The sequence below is a fragment of the Sinocyclocheilus grahami genome, unplaced genomic scaffold, assembly GCF_001515645.1.
Source record: "Sinocyclocheilus grahami isolate Dianchi unplaced genomic scaffold, SAMN03320097.WGS_v1.1 scaffold520.1, whole genome shotgun sequence".
In the NCBI taxonomy this organism is placed as follows: Eukaryota; Metazoa; Chordata; class Actinopteri; order Cypriniformes; family Cyprinidae; genus Sinocyclocheilus; species Sinocyclocheilus grahami.
This window is the reverse complement of record NW_015505699.1, coordinates 149,102-168,105: the sequence shown is the minus strand read 5'-3', so window position 1 is coordinate 168,105 and position 19,004 is coordinate 149,102. Positions and strand designations below refer to the sequence as shown.

Here is a 19,004-nt window from a genome sequence, read left to right as displayed (position 1 = left end):
TGGCCAATAAAAATACGGTAATAGTAAAGTAGTTTTTAAAATGGTTGTTGTTGTTGTAAAAACAATATATTAAAATCTATACTTTTATTTTTATTTATTTAAGCTAATAGGTCACCTTATAGCAGAAACTTTACCAATAAGAAATACATTTGTAATTATTATTTTAAATAATAATAACAGTTGTAGTAATAAAAATAATAAGAATAATCTAATATAAAATAAAATGACTAAAATAGGATATTAATACTCAAGTCACTTCAAAGCAGAAACATTACCAATAAAAATACATTTGTGATATCATTTATAATTATATTTTATTTATTTGATGTTATTATTATCATTACTACTATTACAGTTTTACTATTAATAATCTAATTTAAATTAAAATAATCTTTGAAAAAATTAAATAAAAATAATTGGGATATTATAATTAATGCATTTTGTAATGTTATTTTAATTAAAACTATATTTTAGTGTTTTGCAAGATTTCTGCACATACCACATTATGCCTGTTTCCTACAATTTTAGTATCAAGGCAAATTCTACCAGTAGAGAACACTGTTGTCTACTCAGCACATTTTTGCTAAGTTGTGGTGTCCTTCATCCTCTGTTCAGCCTCTGAAGGAAGTTGTCCCACGCGTAGAGAAGGGTTATAAGATGGACGCCCCAGACGGCTGCCCGGCGGTGGTGTATGACATCATGAAGGAGTGCTGGACTCTGGACCCTGTGGCGCGTCCCAGCTTCAGAGAACTGAGCCAGAAACTTCAAGATATCATAGCCAATGAACTGTACCGATAAAAGACAAAAACTAGAGGAAAAAACACAGAGGAAGACCTTCACGGGACCATTCTCATACAGTCTGACCAAAATCTACTCTTTAAGCAGTGGACTTGAAAAACATCAGCAGAATTTTCTTTTGCAAGTGCACTCTCTTTTTTTCTACTTTGCATCGCTTTCATGGCTTGATTTTCTTAATTTTGGGGAGGCTGGCCTTCTCTTCAACAACTCACCTCTTTTTGATTTAGAAGATCTTCAGCCTCCTCTGATATGTCCTCATACACTCCCTTATTTTGGACTTTTGATTAGCATATAGGATTTTCTGCCAAAAAAAGAGAAAAATCATCAGTCAATAAATATCATGAGAAATGCTATATGACGGCACCCATAAGGCTGGTTGTCTGCAAAATCTTGTAACCAAAAAAAATAATTGGCACTTAGGGAGACCGTATGCTCATCCCGCACTGTTTTCCGTTCCAGTAGCCAATGAAATCCACCAGAGAATCTTTCTTCCATTTCACAGTGCCTTTACGCCAGAAGTCTTTTTTTAATATGTTGTTTAGAAGCGCTTGAATTTCCTGCTGTCTTGCTCATCTTTTCAAACATGCGTCAGTCTGAGCCTCAAAACCAGGAAGGATGAATAGAAACATTGTGAGCCTTTAAAAAGAGATGTGGCTTGTGTGGAAGCCGGATTGCTTTAATTAAAAATAATAAAACGGGAGAAATTATACAAAAAGGCCACAAATACAGATTTGAGAAATATTTGTGATGTTTGTTGACTTTTGTGAAGGACTTAATTTTATCTTAGTACTTTTCATATTTGTTTTCTTTGCTGCCATATTTCAGAAAAAATCATTCCACCCGAACAGTTTGATAAAGACAAAAAAATAAAAAGACTGCCACAAAGCTTTGAATGTGTGTTTGTGTGTTTAATGTAACTGTACTGTCTTTCAATTTAAAGGTCAGTCAAGGAAACGCTAAATGCACCCAGAGAGGAAACACGTCATCTATACAAGCTTCTGCCCGTTTAGCAGTGACCCAAACAGTCATGACACATGACAGATTTTCAACATAAGGTTTTGACACACGTTTGTGCAATAGTAATAATAATCCCGATGCCCTGCAGATGCGCTTGGCATATGTCACATGTTTTGAAAGTGGCATCACATGCTCCTCCATCAGGATGTGATGGGATTGTTCTCTGGTCTATCTACAGGATGCTGTATTTCTGCTCGGTGCATGTTTCTTTGCAAGAACATGATATCAAGAAGAGGAGGATTCATGAGCATGCAGCTAGAACGAAACCTGAACCACTGAAATGTTGCATTTGTGGTTTTCGGTGAAGGTGAATCTACCTTTGGTGAACAAAAGTACTGGAATGAAAACACACCAACACAGAGAAATGTTTGCATTTCCATTTTTGATATACAAATATTTGAGTTTGTTTCTTACGGTGAGCTGCTACTACTTATAAATTATCATTCTGGAAAATTTCACTTTTTATTTGTACAACATTTGAAAGCTACTAGAAAAAAAAACAGCCAACAGAACATTTCTTTTTTTTTAATGAAATATTATCTCAAATATATAGATAAAAAAATCTAATGAAATACTCTATTTAAAAATAGAAATTATTTAGTAATTTGTATAGATTTTTAAATGTGTGTGTATTAAGTATATATCAAATTTATAGATTTTTCAATTTCTAATTATATGATGATAAATATATATATTTTTGTAGTATAATCAGCTTAGTTGTACAAGTCATTTGAACTCATATTGCATTAAATCAACTTAAGTTGAATTTCATAGAAATTATAAAAAAATACTTTTGAGTTACAGTAATGTAAAACATAAGTTGACATGACTTATTGATCATATAATTTTTATAGTGCATGCAAATATGCATATTTGCTACTGGAACTCATTGCTTATTATTATAAGATGATGCTTAATTTGCATAGTTATAATATGGTGATTTGTTGGTTTCATTTTTTTATTTTCTATTTATGTGAAAGGAAAAGGGAACTAAACCACCTGTAGTTCCTCCCCTTAAAAACCGAGATAACCTGAGATTCTTATTCAGACTTCAAGCACACAAGCTTCCCCGTTCAACAAGGAAGAATGAGGTAAGTCAGGGAGACGGGACTTCAGCTTCCCCCTCGGGCGTCCTGTGTGCTTCACACCAGAACGCTTGACTTTGGATGTCATGCATGTGTCACCATTTACTCTGTTTTCTGGCCTATTTGGAAGACATTGCTAAGGGACAGTAAGAAGAGTTTAATTCAACCGCTTGGTTTAAAGGAAATGACTCTGACCTCACGTTATGAGGGAAAAACCGAAATGCGAACATCCATAGCTTCAAACCATCCAGCAGTCGGTAGCAGCAATGATTGGTACGTTTCTTCAGTCTTTATCTCCGTGACACGCAGAGTTCATGCGTTTGCCGGAAGAGAGCAACATTAAGTGACATGCTAAGTTTGATTCTCTAAAATACCAAAGTTCCTCCAGCTGTAGGTCCGGAAGCATCCGCAGTGCTCGTCAGCCCCCATTTACATCTCTCCTGTGACATTTGGGCTCAGGCCCGGATCCGGCCTTCACCCACGCCCAGCCTAAGGGAGCTTGAATGCCAGTGTGAATCCCAATCAACACTAGAAGTGGAGTCCTCGAAATGCTTTCCTTTCTGACAGTCTCCTCTCATGCAAAACCCATCTCTCTGCTGTTTGCATTTTGGCCAGAAATGCGCCTCATGAAGGGTACTTGAGTACGGTGACCGTGATTTCACCAAGTACAACATGTTCCTGGATCAACATCCTTGTTGGTCCTGGAACAACATTCCAATTAACCAATCAGAATTGAGGGATAACTTTTCAGGAAATATCTGTTTTAGGTTTAGGATCAGGGTTAGGTGCTTCTACACCCTTGGTAATCAGCTATCATTTCACACTGATTTTAGGAATAAATTATGGGTAGGGTTAGGTTTAGGGGTAGGGATTGGGTTTAGTCTATATTTTTGGACAGTAATGTTGATCCAGGATCAACAAAATATGTTGATCCAGGAACATGTCTTACTTGGCAAAATCACAGCGACCACTTGAGTACAGTGATTCAGAGTCCTGCTGAAAGGGGAAGTGTCTTTGTGCCGGGACAAACCTTCTCAATGCCCTGGCATTTATCTGAGGAATCGCTGACCCTCATATAAGTGCTGTGGAAGGTTTGGGAAAGTGTCTCTGCTGTTTGTATGCTAAATGCAATTCATTATAGTCTCTTGTTTTTCACTGCTGAGGACAAATCAGATTGCAGCTGGTCATGTTTAAAACATATTTGATAATGGATTCAGTGTGGCGTCTCTGAATAAACTCTCATGTTATCAGAGATTTCCATCTGAAAGCAGTTGGATTCAGCTAGATGAATGTTCACAGCAAATGTAATTGTTCAAATTCCTCCAAATGGTACAAAGTGTTGACTCACCAGTCTCTTTGGGAAAGGTCATCATATCATCCAAAGAGGATGTATTTATACATGTTGTATTCATGTTTGAAGAAAAGCGATTTGTCAATTTATCTAAACAATATATAGATAACAATGAAAAATGAATATTTAACACGTTCTGTATCAATTTGTCCCATGCAAGTTCCTTTAGCTTTTTAAATATAGATTTTTCATTGTTATCTATCTATCTATCTATCTATCTATCTATCTATCTATATATATATATATATATACAGTGGGTACGGAAAGTATTCAGACCCCCTTAAATTTTTCACTCTTTGTTATATTGCAGCCATTTGCTAAAATAATTTAAGTTAATTTTTTTTCCTCATTAATGTACACACAGCACCCCATATTGACAGAAACCACTGTATATATATATATATATATATATATATATATATATTGTTGGTCACAAAGCAGAATAATTATATATACAGTATATATAATATAAAAATTTATATAATATAACATGATGATGTGTGACTATATACACATTAGTACATTAATTTTGTTATTAGTATATATTATTTTATTTAGCATGGTTATGAATCACATAATTTAGTTTAATCACAGAGCCTACCACTGTATGAAATACAATTAGTTGACACAGACTGAGGTGTTTCACTTGAGCAGTCTTGTGATTTGCTGGACACAGGAGAGGAGTGACAGTGGCGGCTCATCATTACTCACAGACTCATCAACAAGCCCACAGTCTCAAAAATACACAAACTAAACCAATGAAAGGATTTTCTGTCCACAAATGTCTTCTAATAGTTCAAATCTAAGGAGTTGATTGGAAGTAGCTAATCAATTTAGGTATAGTGTCAATATTTCTAAAGGGCATTTAATTTCTCAAAATACATCTGATATGGAAACATCTTATAACAAGACACCTATAGAAGATTTACTATATATAGTATTACCATGCTGTACTTGTATATATCATATTTTATATTCATATTTCTTCAAGTGTATGTACTGTTTACATACATGCCTATGTTTGTTGGCAGGACTGTCTCTACATGTCAGTGCTCTGAAATTGAGCATTATACCAACAGTTCACTGCCCTCTGAACCTTTTGTACATAATAAATAACTTAATCTCGGCAACATATCGTCAGAAATATTGTCAATTTGTGAACAGCGCACTATAAAATTCAGCATAGTTTACTAGGCAGTGTGTGCTATACATCCAGAACAAACAGTGTCCACATCTACAACAAAACACTAGGTAGTGTGACCTAGGCCATGTTATAGAATTTTATGAAAGATTAAAAACATCTGATGTCTACATTTCTGTATTTATGTGCTACAATTATTGTAGGATCTTGTGAAGTGGAGGCGGTTTATAGAACATAGCCTACATACTACGTGTCTGTGTAGGGCAGGCTATGTATAATATCTACAGCATGCACTTAAAAGTATACTTTATATTGTTTTGTTGTTGTTGTTTTTGAGCCTCACCTTCAGTCATGCAAGCAGAAGCCTCATGAATCAGAAGTCGCGCGTTACTTCATAAATAGAGAGAGAGAGAGAGAGAGAGAGTTGTACAGGTCATGAATATTTGGTGCTGAAACTTGAATTGAGCTGAAGAAAGAAAAACATCGACTGTCGTTGTGGCGTCTTTGTTTTCTTCTCAATAGTTGGACGAGACATTACTAAGCAAGAGTTTCTCAAGTGACTGACATCTTATCCACAAAGCAGGCGATTCATATCTGTAGCCTGTTCTGCAGACAAAACTATGGCTTTTATGTTCAAACACATGATAGGAGGGCAGCTGAAGGATCTTACCGGGGGTCTAGCAGAAGAAAAAGCAGAAGGAGAACAGTCAGAAGCTGCAGGGAAGGGAATGACACAAGAAGAGTTTGAGCAATATCAACAACAGTTGGCGGAGGAGAAGTAAGATTCATCACTTTTATATCCTTCTCTTTCTGTTTCATTAGCCGACTGGTCATGACAAAATATGACGTTTTATTTATTTATTTATTTTTTTGTTACAATTTTAATCAAATGCATTTTATTTCATTTGTATATATGCATCATTTCCCTCCGTTATTACGTTTGGTAATAACCAATGAATATCAAGTTTTTTAATTTTTTAATTTTATTAATTGTCAGACAATTACTTTGTTATATTTTATTCTGTTTTTCCAACAACAAATTCCACTTCACAAACAAACAAACAAACAATAAATAAAGCACATGTTCCTTACATAGACATCCACAGATGCACATGAATCTTAAATGAGAACCCGGATGAATGTCACCATAATAATTATTTTAAAACATTTTATACCACATTATAACATCCCTATCCCTTCTATTTGAATTTAACACAAAATGCAGAGTCACTTGTTCAAATGTAATACAAGGAGATATAGAGAAGGTCCATGTTTATCTCCAGTTTACTGTATTTCTGTGGTTTAATCAATGTCACCTTGCTCTCCAGATGCATGTTTCTCTGGTTTGGCATTAAGGACAGTGACTCCTCTGGAGAAATGCATATGCAGCTGTTTTTCTTCCTTTATGTGCATTTTCGTTTGGCATCGTATTACATTGTCCTACACACACACACACACACACGCACACAAAAGGTTCAAATGTACACTGAAAATGTTTTTATATTGGATCATGTTTATGCAAAGTAATTTCTTTAAAAAATATATATTTATTTATTTGATTTATTTTTAATATTTATACTATTTAAAAATATTAGCAAAAATTAAATTTAAAAAAATGTAAGCGTATTTAATTATATTTAATTGTATTATTTTTATATTTATTTTTATTCAAATATATATTAACAAAAAATGTTTTAAGTTTAACCGACTTTTATTTACCCGCTAGGATGGAGCGGGATGCCAGCTTTGCCCAAAAGAAAGCTGAGCGAGCCACAGTCAGGAGCCACTTCAGGGAAAAATATCGCCTTCCAAAAGTAAACATCACTTTGTAAAATGCACTGTATGAACCACTGTAATTCATTATTTCATTATTAACTTCTATTTTTTATTAACAGAGTGAACTGGACGAGACACAAATTCAGGCTGCGGCAGATGACGTGGAGTTGCCCACAGAGCTGGCCAAGATGATCGCCGAAGACAACCAGGAGGAGGAGCACAAGCAGTCTGTCCTGGGTCAGCTGACCAACATTCAGAACGTAGATATAGACCAGCTAAAAGAAAAGGCCCAGTCCACCATCGAAGACCTTAAACAGTCTGCTGAAAAGTGTGAGGTCATGTAATACACAGAGCTGGACTGCTGATTGAGGATCCAGATGTTTTTCTGTATATGATCCATAAACAGCATACCTATAATGAGTTGAATCTCTGATTCATGAAAGACAAGCGCCTACCCAAAGCCAAGCAATCATATATAAATTTGAAGTGTGTCTGTTGAGATCGCAAATAATGTTTGCTACACTGCACACTGTAAAAAATGACCGTGAATTTAACGGTAAAATACTGTAAAAATGCTACAGTAAAAACCTGTTAAATGGTTAACGGTAAATTCCCCTACTATATACGGTGAAAAACTGTATTGGACATTACATGTATTGGACATAAATTTTACGGTAGTATACCATTTTTGGAAGTGAACAATACCGTATAATTTACAGTGAATAACCGTAAATTGACATTCCCAGAATTCCCTGCGTTACATTTAAAATTTGATGTTTTTTTGTTGAAATAACTATGTTTCTTTTCAGTTTTTTCTTATCAGTTTTGTATATTAGGGTTGTGTGTTACACCTAATGTTGTTAAATGAATGTTTATTGCATTATTTCAGTTTCATGTGTGTTACCATGATGGTGTTTGGTGTTTGTGTGAATGATGGGCTTTGGTTCATCATGTGACTTTCTCATCACCTCCGGCATTTGGTGGTTATCAGTGTATTACAAAGGTACAAAACAGATTTCAGTACTTCAATAGGTTGGTATATTAACATTACATCAGTTAATGAAATTACGGTATTTACGGTATAACTTTTACTGTATTTTTACAGTAAAATTCCGGCAACCACAGCTGCCGTTTTTTTACCGTAAATTTTATGGATTTTTTTTTACAGTGTGTATACACGTTACACTTTATCATAATTGTGGCTAAAGCCAATAATTATCAGATAATAACTTTCTGCTTGTTTGTTCTTCAGTGTTTAAAATATCAAGATCCAAATTAGTCAGAAAATAGTACAAAATACAGTATTCCAGTCTGCTAAATGCATATTGCTAATATGTATAATAGGCTATGTATTATTAATATAATGTATAAAATACTAAATTGTTTAAATTATACATAAATAACAATTTATGTATTTGGTCCTTTTTATGTACTCAATATTTTGATGTATTTATGTGCAGTGTGTATATAAAACATATGTTGATTTTTTTATGAACACCAAAACTTGTGAACAGTCATTGTTTATTTATCTTTTGTGTAGAACGTTGACATTTTTTAAAATTTAATGTCAGTCACTGTTGTACTCAAAATAAAATAAAAGTGAATTAAAATAAAATATTTTAAAAAAACTTAAACTCATTATTATTCTTATTTATCTCAGCTAGTTTGTCATTTTCATTTATGGTTTACCTGATGTAGTCCAACTAAAATAACTCAAACTGAAATAAAATTAATAATACCTGTGCATATACATGACCAAACACAACAGAATCACTAAAACTAGAAATACTCAAATTAAAACGAAAGTTTGCTGATAGTTTAACTTGAATATGAACATGGGAACCATTGTTAGAGGTCGATGTTGTCTAAGATTAATTTCTGTAACGCAACGCTGGTGCTGCAGGAAAAACATTCCGTCTCCATGTGTCAAAATTAGTTCATCTCTATTTCACACGCAGGAGTCTCTTCAAAATACACATTTTCATAAAGTTAACGAAAACTGAGATGGATACCGAAGCGGATGTCTTCTATCGTCAGCTGCCAAAAGTGGTAGGACATTTTTTTCAGGTCCATTAATAAAACAGACGTTATCGTTTAATGAGCTCAATCCAATGTGTGTAAATAAATTAATTCAAGTAATTACACTTAATGAAATTAAATTCGGTGTGTTTTTTCTTTCAGGAGTTACACGCACATCTTAATGGTTCTGTCAGTTTTGAAACGATGGAGACGCTTATAAAGCGCAAGCCGCATCTGAACATCGAGCACAGCATGACCGCCATCCGCCGCGGACAGCGCCGATCACTGGACGAGTGCGTGTCGAGCACTGAACTACACACATCACATAAACACACTCGAGTCCATCTGTTAGGACGAATGTACTGATACGAACCTTTAAAACAAGTAAGAGAAAAATCTTAGAAATTGGCTGCGTTCGAAATCGCCTGTTCTCCGAGTATGTACTTCCTTTGAACAAGTACGTACTTAGTATGAATGTAAACCAGACGTACTACATCCGTGATTTTGTCATTTGTCTGTAAAAAGTTAACGATTGGGCAGTGACATGAGTTGAGTTATTCTTGATTTTTTTTTCCCTACAAAATTGTATTAAAATAATTACAGATTATAGTTATGTAATTTAGTTTTTTTTTCTGTAAAATATGTTTCTAAATGTAAAGTTTTTTTCCCTGTCATGTCCAATTATAAATGAAATCCGAGAAAGGGCAATAAAGATTAAATGTTAACTATCTTCAACTAATGTGTTGCAGAAAGTACATTCATTATAAATGGATATATCCATGAATAATTGTGTATGTTATTTCCTTTGTTTTTAGAAATAACATTTTTAAAGTAATGTCCAGATGATGGGCCACGGTTGCCTATATGGTGAGGTTTAAGCCTTTTTGTTATTTACATGGAGGATTGGATCCAACATTAAAATAATTCCTTATAAAATTATTATTAAAATGTACTACATTTACTAAAAAGTGGGGATTTGTGACCTTCTAGCGTCGGTTGCGTCACTACACTACCATTCACAAATCCTCCCCCTTGGCCTCATGTTTGTATGGTTGCCCAGTAGTGCACAACACAACGAAATCGCCTCAACACAACGCATAGGACTAATTTCGTTGAGTTGTGCTAATTCCGATATGTTGCAACTTGTTTCCAAAGTTTGTTGTGCTGTGTTGTTCAGAATCTCGCCAGAAGTAGTAAGTCATCCGGCTACTATTTTATGAATACTATGAATTCGGACATACTACTAATCTCACATACTTTTTTTGCCCACTATATACTACAGAAGTACACATATTTGGAAATAATATAATAATACAAATACAAATGTACTCAATTTGTAATGCACACTAAGTATACTAATAATAGTGTACTACGTCTAGTCCTGCTGTTATTTCGGGCTATGAAATAACAATACAAATGAACTATTTCTTAAGTCAGTGTATTTCTCCAACAGGTGTTTTCAAGTCTTTAAAGTGATTCATCAGCTGGTTGATTCAGAAGAGGACATACTAATGGTAATGGTTAACTCAGTGTTTTATTCTCTTGCACCTTTAAGAATAAATTAAAAACAGAATTATGATTTTCAAACAGGTTGCCAAAGCAGTCATCCAAGAGTTTGCGGCAGATGGTGTAAAATATTTGGAATTGCGTAGCACGCCACGGGAAGTGACTGAAACAGGTACTAGAAGCATTTTATATGTCAAACATTTATTAGCAGCTCATTTCTGCTTTTTGTTGACATTTTTTTTTGTCACAAAAAGGTCTCACTAAACAAAGATACATTGAAACTGTGCTCGAAGCCATCCGGCAGTGTAAACAAGAGGAAGTTGACATTGATGTCAGGTAATATTAAGGTATTTATTCTAGGTAACAACCTGCTTTTTTTATGGTCACCTGCTGTATTTTTGAATGTTTGAACAGGTTTCTCGTAGCCGTGGACCGCAGACACGGGCCTGTGGTTGCCATGGAGACTGTGAAGCTGGCAGAGGACTTCCTGCTTTCCAGTGATGGAGTAGTAGTTGGACTTGACCTCAGTGGAGACCCAACAGTGAGTTCAGATTAAGTGCAATTAACTTGATACTCGACTTGTTGCTTCTATCTGCACTCTCCATATCTTTGATCTTACAGGTGGGTCATGGAAAAAATTTGCTCTCTGCACTTGAAAAAGCCAAGAACTGCGGTCTGAAGCTGGCGCTACACCTCTCGGAGGTCAGAGCACATGGAAACTTCTTTATATTGGAAGGATGTTTTGGTAAACCTAGTGCTGTCAATTCGATTCATCGTGATTAATTACATCCAAAATAAAATATATACGTCTGTATGTGTATTTTTATATATATATATATATATATATATATATATGTACACACACATATATTATGTAAACACAAACTTTTATTTTGGATGTGATTAATCGATTTGACAGCATAATTTTACATGGTTTACGCAAGAGTTCATGTGTATTTCAGGTTCCTTCTCAGAGAGATGAGTCTGAGCTGCTGTTGAACTTACCTCCTGATAGAATCGGCCACGGAACCTTCCTACATCCTGAGGTCGGCGGGTCTGACAGTCTTGTGGATAAAGTCTGCAAACAAAATATTCCTATCGGTAAGAGTTTTCCATTGTACTTCCAAAATTACATACTTGAACTTTAAAAAAAATTCAATATTTATATATAAAATATTTCATTATTTTATATTTAATTTATTAACTAATAGCACTTAACTAATTAACTATTTTATTTTATTAACTGTCCTGTCATAATTCCAAAATTACATACTAGAACTTAAATATATTAATAATAATATTAAATAATACTTAAATAATACTTTATTTTTTACTATTTTATTTTTATTTTATTAACAATTTTACTATTTAATTTTTAGTTTAACTAATCTGTTTTTAACTAGTCATCCACCAAATTCCAAAATTACATACTTGAACTTAAGTATTTTTTTAAACGCTTAGATATTTTTTTTTTTACATTTTATTAACTATTTAGTTTTTAATTAGTGTTCTATCATAATTCCAAAATTACGTACTTGAACTTTAAATAATAATTATTTTTTTTATATTTTACTATTTTATTTTATTATTTTTTTTAGCTTTTCATTATATAGTTGTTTCCAATTCCATTTAGTTACATAGCTGAACTTTAAAGAATTGTTTTATTTTTACCTAATTTACTGTTTCTTTTTCTTTATATTTATTTAAAAAAACATTTTTTTTACTAGTTTTTCATCGTAATTCCAAAATTACATATTTGAACTTTTAAAAAATTAAATATTTATATATAAACCATTTCATTATTTTATATTTATTTTATTAACTAATAGCACTTAACTAATTAACTCTTTTATTTTATTAACTGTCCTGTCATAATTCCAAAATTACATACTAGAACTTTAAATAATACTTTTTTAAAACTATTTTTATTTAAATGTAACCATTTTGAATTGCAGAGATGTGTCTGACCTCTAATGTCAAAGGTCAAACGGTGCCTTCATATGACAAGCATCACTTCCAGTACTGGTATAAGAGAGGACATGCATGTGTTCTCTGCGTGAGTTCTTTTCCCCACTCTTTTGCATTTCAGACACTTTATCCCTGTAAAGCCTGACATATGAAACAATAGTCTGAAAAAAATTTTGAAATGGAAGAAATATGCTATTTGATTTGCAATGGCCAAAAAGTGAAATTCTGATACCTTGTAATGAAAATCAGCAATATCTTTAAAACAGTATACCATGCATATAAAAACCAGTCACTCCATATCTCCCAATAACATGTCTTAGTAAGTTTTTGATCATGTTAGTAATTTAAAGGCCTTAGAAATGTAGGCATTGTTGGTTTAATGTAAACTTTTTTTGAAATGTGTTGAGTTAGAAAATAAGATGCCTGTTCCTCCTGTTCCATCAGACAGATGATAAGGGTGTGTTCTGCACGGATCTCTCTCAAGAGTACCAGCTGGCGGCCTCCACCTTTGGTTTGACCCAGGAGGCCGTGTGGATGCTCTCCCAGCAGGCCATTGGATACACCTTTGCCCCCGAGCCAATCAAACAGAGGCTGGAGAAGAAGTGGGCGGAGCTCAAACAGCAGATCCTCCAGTGAGGAATGACAGCTGTAAAATTTCACCAACAGTCCTACCTCAGAGTTTGTCAAATGGTGGTTTGCCAAACACAAAAGCACATTGTTGCAGCTAATTATATCGGTTTCCTCCATTTCAAAGCACTGCATTAATATCTGAACTAATACATACATGTGTTGTGTGAAACACCTTGGACTGTTTAAATTACATTGATTTTAATATTTATAATAGATTATTGAGGATTTTTTGAATATTGATATTGTTTATTAATACAACAGTATTAAATATACGTTTATTAATTACACAAATAGTGTGAAAGTGATTTATTTCATTTGACATTTTCAGCATAAATAGTTGTACTCATTAAGAAATACTCAATATTTGGCAAAAAAAAAAAAAAGTTCCTAACATTATTATTTTCGTATTTTACGGTGTCAAAAAATGTATTTGACGAACGCAGCAAGCGATCTGTTTTCTGGATTCTGTTTTTAACATGATATTTTCGCTCCAGTTACCGTGTTTTCCATCACTGTTGGAAATTTGAAATTTTCCATCAAACCCTGAAATGAAATACAAAAAGTGGAAGTTTACTGCATAAAAGGCACATTGTTCCAGCTAATTATGTAAGTTTCCCCTATTTCAAAGCACCGAATTCATGTCTGAACTAGTATATAAACTGTTATTGAAGGTCCTTGAGTATTAATATTGGTTATTTGATACAATTATATTACGTATAAGTTTATTAATTTCATAGCCAGTGATCTATTTAATATTCAGTTTACGTAAAAATTTAATTTGTGTGCTTTTAAACCATCCTTGCTCATTAGTAAATAATTTATACTTGGTAAAAAAAATTAAAAAAAAGCAGTCTTGTACTTAAACCAACGAAAGGGTTTACCACTAGAGGACAGCAGTTCATTTTTTAACTGCAAAGCAAGAACGGCTTTCATGACATTTCTCTCCTGGATAATGGTACACAGCTGAGATCTCTGTCGTGTTGAATGCTTGATTAGATCTGTAATGGCTTTTGTTGTCAAACTATATATCTGTCTTTATAGCCTATAGCCTCAAAGATCTCCTGTTCACTCTGGTGCCAGAGCTGAAAGTGTCTGTTAGAGCTTAGCATGCAGTTAACCTCGCAAGACTACAGTACTCACTCTGAGAAGCCATGAATCCTCTTACCCTGTTCTCCAACACACTGTGGTTTAGTCCTTGCTTTTATATTAGGCTTTTGAGGGGAATCTGTAGGGATGAGGAAAGAAAGGACCCCACTGCGCCCGGTTGGGCACCTCAGATGTAACACCTCAGTTTATTTCTCCTGAGGTTTTCTATAGGGGTCCTACATCTGTAATAGTATCTTTGTGTGTGTGTGTGTGTGTGTGTTTGATACAGGGTAAAATCAATGTCAAAATGCGTTTTCAGGTCTTTCTCTATAGCTGGTGTTACATTACAGGAGAGACCGGGGCTAGTCGTCACACCTTTTACCTTTGTCATAATCTGCTGAAAAGTTTTGGCTCAGTAATTTTTTTTTCTAATTAATACTTTAATCCAATAAAGATGCATTAAATTGATCAAAAGTGACAGTAAAACATTTATAATGTTACAAATATGCTGTTCATTTGAACTTTCATTCCATTCACTGAAAATGGTTAAGCACAGTTTCCAAGAAAATATTAAGCATAAGTATTTTTGATCAAATAAATGCAGTCTTGGTGAGCATAAAAGACTTCTTTAAAAAAAAAAAAATTTTTTTAAAAACCCATACCCCATGTCCCTCAAAGACTGTTGAACATTTTCACTGTTATTGCCCACAGCTAGTCTGCAACTACTTTTGTGCTGTTTTTGCAATTGTATCTGTTTAAAGAGAGAACCTCCTATTGTACCTTTTAACATGTCACGTTTCTCATTTATTCACTTGTAGCTTTGGGCCTCTGCCCAGCGGATGTAAAGAGCAGAGGTCAACTCATTCAGTCAATACACAACACAACTCGTATTGTCATCTTTGACCATGACATCTGCACAAATGAGGCCACATATTAGATTTGTGTTGTTCAGCACATTCGTCTGTGTGGAAAAACCTTGATTAGGTTTTAATCTCCTCAAATCAGCCTGAACAGCTCGAGGCAACATGTCATGCTTATTTAGTAGCTTTAATGCAATATGTTATTGCATACGACAGTAACACAGATGACATTGTTAATGACCTAATGGTCAATAGTAGTTTGCTAAGTTGCCCATTTTTGTTGTTTGTAGTGGAGTTTGACTGTATTTTATTGGTTTATTCTATAATATTGGTTTTATTGGTTTATTTTATAATAATAGCAATAGCTTTGAATTCTTTCCAAAACCTCTGAGAGGTGTGGTATCACGTTGTTGGACGTGATAATTTCCTTTCTTGGCTAAAACAGCCACATGACGCTGGCAGCTGTCCAGTGAGATATTCCACAGAGGCATATCTTCTTCACAAGGCCTCTGTTATGCTGCTTCTGTTTGTAAAGCATATTTGACAAGCTGGTAATGATGCCAGACACATACAAACTACAACGCTTGTCTTGCTGATGTCACCTCAACAATGCCCAGATGCATTTGCTGTGTTAGCATGAGCTTTGTCTCTGTCTGCAAAAGCAAGTTTTTTTTTTTTTATTGTTTGAAAGCAGCAGATTGCTCAAGTTTTTCTGATTTCAGGAAGACATGAAACTGTGAGAATGCGCTTGTGCACAGAGCTCTCCGAGAGCTTGCTCTATGATTTTTTTTATTTAAATTTTTATAACCCTGACATCCAGATGCTATAGAGTTTAAATTGTTGATGTGTAAACTTCTCTTGTGTTTTAAAAAAAACATTGTAGTCTGATGTGAACAGTTGCAGAAATACAACAGGATCACCAAATCTGACAAGGCAGCATAACACATTCCTGAAATTCGTTTTTCCCCTCTATTTCCCACCGAATGACTTTGTTACACAAATTCTCTTTAGTGATGTCTAATCTCATTTGTTTCATACACTAGAAAGCATTTTGATCTGATGTGAACAATTGCAGGTATACAGAAGGGTCACCAAATCCGACAAGTTGAAACGGTTTATTGAAATCCGTTACTTCCCTCTAATTCACTCAGAATGGGTTAAATGTTACACATTATCATACTAATGATAGCTAATATCCTTTGTTTCATACTCTAGAAAGCATTTTGATTTGATGCAAACATTTGCAGATATACAGCAGGGCCACCAAATCCAACAAGGCAGTGCAACAGGTTGCCAAAATCTGTTACTCCCCTCTATTTCCCATGGGTTAGATGTTACACAACATCCCCCTAGTAATGTCTTCATTTCACAATGTGGTGTTAAAGGAACTACTGCACAAAATGAAAGATGGTTTAATTGGACAGCATATTATTCATCTAATTAGTGCAACATACCATCTGCGTAATCATAAATCACATAAACTGCATTCAATGTGTCGTTTTCCTGCTGGATTGGAAGATTATTACTGAAAAATTACATGTTGCAACTGCACCCACGCTGTTCCTTCACTTCAGAGTTGCCCAGGGTGATGATTTGTTTTGAAACAACCTTGCAAAATGAGCACCAAGCAGAGGTGTCTTGAGAACGCCTTGGCTGCCCTTGCAGGGTCTTTAAAGTCACTGTAGCATGTAATTGTGGCAGGAGTGCCAGCGAAAGAGAATCGTATGGTAGAATGTATTGGTGCAAACTGGGTTTTCAACAGTAATATATGCTTCTTAATAAAGGATGAGCAATTTTGTTTTCAATAACAATCTGGTTTTCACCCTAGAAATTGACCCAGTGGAACGAACATGCGGAAAATACTTAAATTCACATATAGTAAGTTTTGTGTATGCATGGCCAAATTTAGTTTGCAGTATTCCATACTTCTCTTTAGGCTGTAATGATCTGATTGGCTCATCTGGATGAGTAGCGTTTCAATTTTAAGGTACCAAATAATCCATGTAAGCTTGTCAGAGTGTGAAATTTCAGATTTGATCTGAAGCTGTATGAATCCATGTGAGCAGGGTGAATGATTTATTGATTGCTGCAATGATATACTGTGATTATAGTGGACATGTCAAGTCATATCTCTTGTAGTTTACATTAAAACACAGTTTTTGTATTTTACACAAGCATCAGACTAAAGATCTTTTTAAGACATGTTATATACACATGCAGTATTTAAGAGAGCAGTTCAAGAGTGAGATGGACAATTTAAAGAGATGGACAATTTTCCTCCCCGAATTCAAGATTCACTGTAACCAGATCACTGAGTCAGCAAGTACAATTATTAAATGGATTTTTCTTTTGAGATTTTCAGTACAGCGTTTGTTCTCCACATCAGATTTATTTGCAAATTGGGCGATTGGTTAATGCCAATTTCTACATACTAATTTTGCACATTACACAATGCATTATGATTGCACAATGAACAATAGTATAAATAAATTCTAAATTAAATAATAAAATGTTTTATTAAATATATTATTAAATCTAATGCATTATCTATGTTAATGTATAGGATGTATAGAACTTTATTGTGAACTATCACTACTGAAATTATTAAATAATATTACTTAAATGCACTTTTTTCATTGTTCCTTCAAAAATGTTTTTAGATCCCAGTTATTTACGTTTCTTCCAGGATATAATTTATTTGAACATATTAAAGCGGAAAAAATCCTTTCTGTTGCCCAAAATAGCTGATCTTCCAGCAGCAAAACCCTGGAGTGTACTAGGAATTCATTCTCTCTGTAGAAAAGTGTGCAGCCCACGGCATCCTCATTACAGCAGACCTGGAGGTGAGCCTGAAAGGAGCCGTCTGTGTCATATTTACAGAGTCAGAGCTGTTTGCTTTCTCTGATAGACTCTGGAGCTGAAAGCTACACTTTTGTGAGAGCAATTGTTACTCACGACCTTGATTTAAAAAAAGAGAGAATGACAATGGACAGATCCATCTACCTATTGCTCTATCAATCGCTCTATCTATCTGTCTGTCTGTCTGTCTGTCTATCTTCTGTATCTGTCTGTCTGTCTATTTATCGTTTTATCATTCTGTTGTTCTACCATTCCGTTGTTCTATCTATCTACCTATCGTTCTATCTATCTACCTATCGTTCTATCTATCGTTCTGTTGATCTATCTATCTATCTATCTATCTATCTATCTATCTATCTATCTATATATCTATCTATCATTTTATCAATCTGTTGTTCTACCATTCTGTTGTTCTATCTATCTATCTATCTATCTATCTATCTATCTATCTATCTATCTATCGTTCTATCTATTGTTCTGTTGATCTATCTATCTATCTATCTATCTATCGTTTTATCATTCTGTTGTTCTACCATTCCGTTGTTCTATCTATCGTTCTATCTATCGTTCTATCGTTCTATCTATCGTTCTGTTGATCTATCTATCTATCTATCTATCTATCTATCGATCGATCTATCTATCGTTCTATCGTTCTATCTATCGTTCTGTTGATCTATCTATCTATCTATCTATCTATCGTTTTATCATTCTGTTGTTCTACCATTCCGTTGTTCTATCTATCTATCTCTCATTCTATCTATCGTTCTATCTATCGTTCTATCATTCTATCTATCTATCTATCTATCTATCGATCTATCTATCGTTCTATCGTTCTATCTATCGTTCTGTTGATCTGTCTGTCTATCTATCTATCTATCTATCTATCTATCTATCTATCTATCTATCTA

At 34.2% G+C, this 19,004-nt stretch overlaps 2 protein-coding genes across 3 annotated transcripts; both read left to right on the top strand.

Moving 5' to 3' along the window:
• Positions 1-5,761: 5,761 nt before the first annotated feature.
• On the top strand, positions 5,762-7,690 carry cplx3a (complexin 3a). The gene is made up of 3 exons (XM_016237612.1): positions 5,762-6,170; positions 7,119-7,206; positions 7,288-7,690. Exons 1-3 carry the CDS (start codon positions 6,013-6,015, stop codon positions 7,510-7,512), a joined length of 471 nt encoding a protein of 156 aa, XP_016093098.1. The 5' UTR covers positions 5,762-6,012; the 3' UTR covers positions 7,513-7,690.
• A 1,344-nt stretch (positions 7,691-9,034) lies between these two features.
• Positions 9,035-13,530, top strand: mapda (N6-Methyl-AMP deaminase). 2 transcript variants are annotated; one of them, XM_016237609.1, is made up of 10 exons: positions 9,035-9,217; positions 9,350-9,480; positions 10,641-10,701; positions 10,778-10,865; positions 10,948-11,029; positions 11,108-11,234; positions 11,315-11,395; positions 11,656-11,794; positions 12,649-12,749; positions 13,106-13,530. In XM_016237609.1, exons 1-10 carry the CDS (start codon positions 9,173-9,175, stop codon positions 13,295-13,297), a joined length of 1,047 nt encoding a protein of 348 aa, XP_016093095.1. In that variant the 5' UTR covers positions 9,035-9,172; the 3' UTR covers positions 13,298-13,530. The 2 variants fall into 2 exon arrangements, with proteins under 2 accessions (XP_016093095.1, XP_016093096.1); XM_016237610.1 differs by having other exon boundaries at positions 13,110-13,252.
• Positions 13,531-19,004: the final 5,474 nt, after the last annotated feature.

What these genes read in the sequence shown, in the direction of transcription:
- mapda (XM_016237609.1), top strand. Translation starts at nt 9,173, where the DNA reads ATGGATACCGAAGCGGATGTCTTCTATCGTCAGCTGCCAAAAGTG. An exon ending in ATCGTCAGCTGCCAAAAGTG is followed by an intron (nt 9,218 to 9,349) that starts GTAGGACATTTT and finishes TTTTTCTTTCAG; the next exon opens with GAGTTACACGCACATCTTAA. An exon ending in ACGGGAAGTGACTGAAACAG is followed by an intron (nt 10,866 to 10,947) that starts GTACTAGAAGCA and finishes TGTCACAAAAAG; the next exon opens with GTCTCACTAAACAAAGATAC.
- cplx3a (XM_016237612.1), top strand. Translation starts at nt 6,013, where the DNA reads ATGGCTTTTATGTTCAAACACATGATAGGAGGGCAGCTGAAGGATCTT. An exon ending in CAACAGTTGGCGGAGGAGAA is followed by an intron (nt 6,171 to 7,118) that starts GTAAGATTCATC and finishes TTTACCCGCTAG; the next exon opens with GATGGAGCGGGATGCCAGCT. An exon ending in AAAAATATCGCCTTCCAAAA is followed by an intron (nt 7,207 to 7,287) that starts GTAAACATCACT and finishes TTTTATTAACAG; the next exon opens with AGTGAACTGGACGAGACACA.